This window comes from Choloepus didactylus, chromosome X (genome assembly GCF_015220235.1).
Source record: "Choloepus didactylus isolate mChoDid1 chromosome X, mChoDid1.pri, whole genome shotgun sequence".
Taxonomy (NCBI): Eukaryota; Metazoa; Chordata; class Mammalia; order Pilosa; family Megalonychidae; genus Choloepus; species Choloepus didactylus.
Genome location: NC_051334.1, coordinates 106,859,633 through 106,862,634, shown reverse-complemented (window position 1 = coordinate 106,862,634; position 3,002 = coordinate 106,859,633). Strand labels below are relative to the sequence as shown.

Here is a 3,002-nt window from a genome sequence, read left to right as displayed (position 1 = left end):
CAATGTACTTTGCAATTTTCAAAACACTTTCACATGCTTGCTTTCACTTTGTTCTCACAGGTTTGTTTATTTTTTTTTAATTATAAAAGCTACTCAAGTTCTCTGGCAGTCTGGGATTTCTGCTGGTATTGCTGCTGCGAGGACGGCGGGCGGCCAGCGGATAAGAAAGAAGAAAGACGTGGCAGCAAGCGGGAATCAGGGATAGTGTCGTCGGTTCGGTAAAGTTTCTGTTCTCTGGATTGCATTTTAAAGACGATTTCTGTGATTGAGTTGTCTTTTGGAAGATTAAACCCATTTCAAGAGGACTGGAAGCTGGTCCTCATCTTGAGGAAGGAGTGGCTCGTGTTCAAGAAGCCACTTCTAATCTAAGGATCTCCTCAGCATGCCTAATCAAGGAGAAGACTGCTATTTTTTTTTCTATTCTACATGTACCAAAGGAGACAGCTGCCCGTTCCGTCACTGTGAAGCTGCACTAGGAAATGAAACTGTTTGCACATTATGGCAAGAAGGGCGCTGTTTTCGACAGGTGTGCAGATTTCGGCACATGGAGATTGATCTGTGTTGCCCACTGTGCCTGAGTCACCAGAAGAGGATGTGAAGGCTGGTAGCCAGGTCACGGTTCAACAGAACAAATTGTCTGTCCAGTCTAATCCCTCCCCCCAACTGCGGAGTGTTATGAAAGTGGAAAGTTCAGAAAATGTTCCTAGCCCCACACATCCACCAGTTGTAATCAATGCTGCAGATGATGATGAAGATGATGATGATCAATTTTCTGAGGAAGGTGATGAAACCAAAATACCTACCTTGCAACCAACTCCTGAACTTCATAATGGATTAAGAGTGGCTTCTGCCCGGAAACCTGGAGTCAATTTAAAGCAAGGTGAATGTCTGAATTTTGGAATAAAAACTCTTGAGGAAATCAAATCAAAGAAAATGAAGGAAAAATCCAAGAAGCAAGGTGAAGGTTCTTCTGGAGTTTCCAGCCCTTTGCTCCAACCTGATCCTGTTCCAGGTCCTGAAAAAGAGAATGTCCGGACTGTGGTGAGGACAGTAACTCTGTCCAGCAAACAAGGAGAAGAACCTTTGGTTAGATTGAGTCTTACTGAGAGACTGGGGAAACGAAAATTTTCAGTAGGTGGTGAGAGTGAGCCTCCATTAAAGCGTAGCCTTGCACAGAGGCTAGGGAAGAAAGTTGAAGCTTCAGAAACTAACATTGAGAAGACACCAAAGAAAGTTCAAGTGTCTAAGTCTCTGAAGCAGCGATTGGGCATGTCCACTGATTCAAACGAGGAGGCAGCAGAGAGAGTTCCTAAAGTTGGAGAGATCCATGTGAAGACACTAGAAGAAATTCTTCTTGAAAGAGCCAGTCAAAAACGTGGAGAATTGCAAACCAAACTCAAGACGGAAGGACCTGCAAAAGCTGATGATTCCACCTCAGGAACAAGAAGCTCCTCCACCATCCGAATCAAAACCTTCTCTGAGGTCCTGGCTGAAAAGAAACATCGACAGCAGGAAGCAGAGAGACAAAAAAGCAAAAAGGATGTAACTTGCATCAAGTTAAAGACTGATAGTGACATTAAAAAAACAGTGGTTTTGCCACCTGTAGTCAGCAAAGGACAGTCAGAGGAGCCTACAAGTAGAACAAAGTCTATGCAGGAGGTGCATATCAAAACACTGGAGGAAATTAAGTTGGAGAAGGCACTGAGGGTGCAGCAGAACTCTGAGAGCAGCACCAGCTCCCACCCTCAGCCTGAAGGCCTCCCAGGAACAAGGCGGCTGCTCCGCATTACCAAAAGAACAGGTATAAAAGAAGAGAAGAAACTTCAGGAAGGAAGTGAAGTTGCTTCTCAGAGCAGTGTTACTACAACAGAGGCTAAAGAGGCTTCAGATGAGACCACAGCAGTTGGCATCACTAAAATTCAAGTCAAGAGGTGTGAGACCGTGAGAGAGAAGCAAATGCAGAAACAACAGGAGAGGGGAGTTTTACTGAAGGAAAAACTGGTTTTGACAACCCTTCAGGGAGATGTAGCCTCTTGCAATACTGAAGTGGTGGAGAAACCTGTGCCAGGCATCACTCGGCACCTGACAAAGCGGCTTCCCACAAAGGCATCCCAGAAGGTGGAGGTAGAAACCTCAGGGATTGGGGATTCAATATTAAATATGAAATGTGCAGCACAGCCCTTGGAAAAAAGGGGTAAAGCTAAACCCAAAGTGAATGTGAAGCCATCTGTGGTTAAAGTTGTTTCATCCCCCAAACTGGCCCCCAAACGCAAAGCAGTAGAGGTCCACCCTGCTGTCATTGTGGCTGTGAAGCCACTCAGTCCCAGCAGTGTCCTGCAGGAATGCCCAGCCAAAAAAGCAGCTGTGGCTGTTGTCCCACTCCTCTCTGAGAACAAATCAGTTACTGTGCCTGAGACAGAAAAACCTAGGGACAGTCTCATAATGCTCCCAACCCAGTCATCTTCAAATCCCTCATCACCAGAAGTATCTGGCCCTTCCTCATCCCATATGGCCACGAAAACTCGCCGACTCAGCTCTGCCTCAACAGGAAAGCCCCCACTCTCTGTGGAGGATGATTTTGAGAAACTAATATGGGAGATTTCAGGAGGCAAATTAGAAGCTGAGATTGACTTGGATCCTGGGAAGGATGAAGATGACCTTCTGCTTGAGCTCTCAGAAATGATTGATAGTTGAAGGTGGAAGTGAAAACATTTAAAAAAAAAAAAAAAAAAAAAGAACACCAAAAAACTGGACTTAGCTTCATCTATTATAACATTACCTGAGGTGATAATTTCTTTAGTCTAGAATTTGCCCCAAATCAGAAGCATACCTCTGAATTATCTGTATGTGTCCTATATTCTTTGGGGTCAGATTATTTTAAAGACCCTCAATAACCATTTTGTCCATTTGATGCCATTGTTTAGTACCTTTGAGATCAAGTTCTGTTTTACCTTTCTCTCCACAAAAAGAGACTGAGAGGGGTATCCAAATGAGAGGGTGCA

The 3,002-nt window shown here is 44.5% G+C and overlaps 1 protein-coding gene across 1 annotated transcript; it reads left to right on the top strand.

The window, feature by feature from the left end:
* The first annotated feature begins 220 nt into the window (after positions 1-220).
* Positions 221-2,770, top strand: LOC119523472 (zinc finger CCCH domain-containing protein 11A-like). Its single transcript, XM_037822257.1, is given in 2 exon segments — positions 221-554; positions 557-2,770. Coding segments are annotated over 2 exon segments (2,310 nt in total). The 5' UTR covers positions 221-382; the 3' UTR covers positions 2,695-2,770.
* The last annotated feature ends 232 nt before the right edge of the window (positions 2,771-3,002 follow it).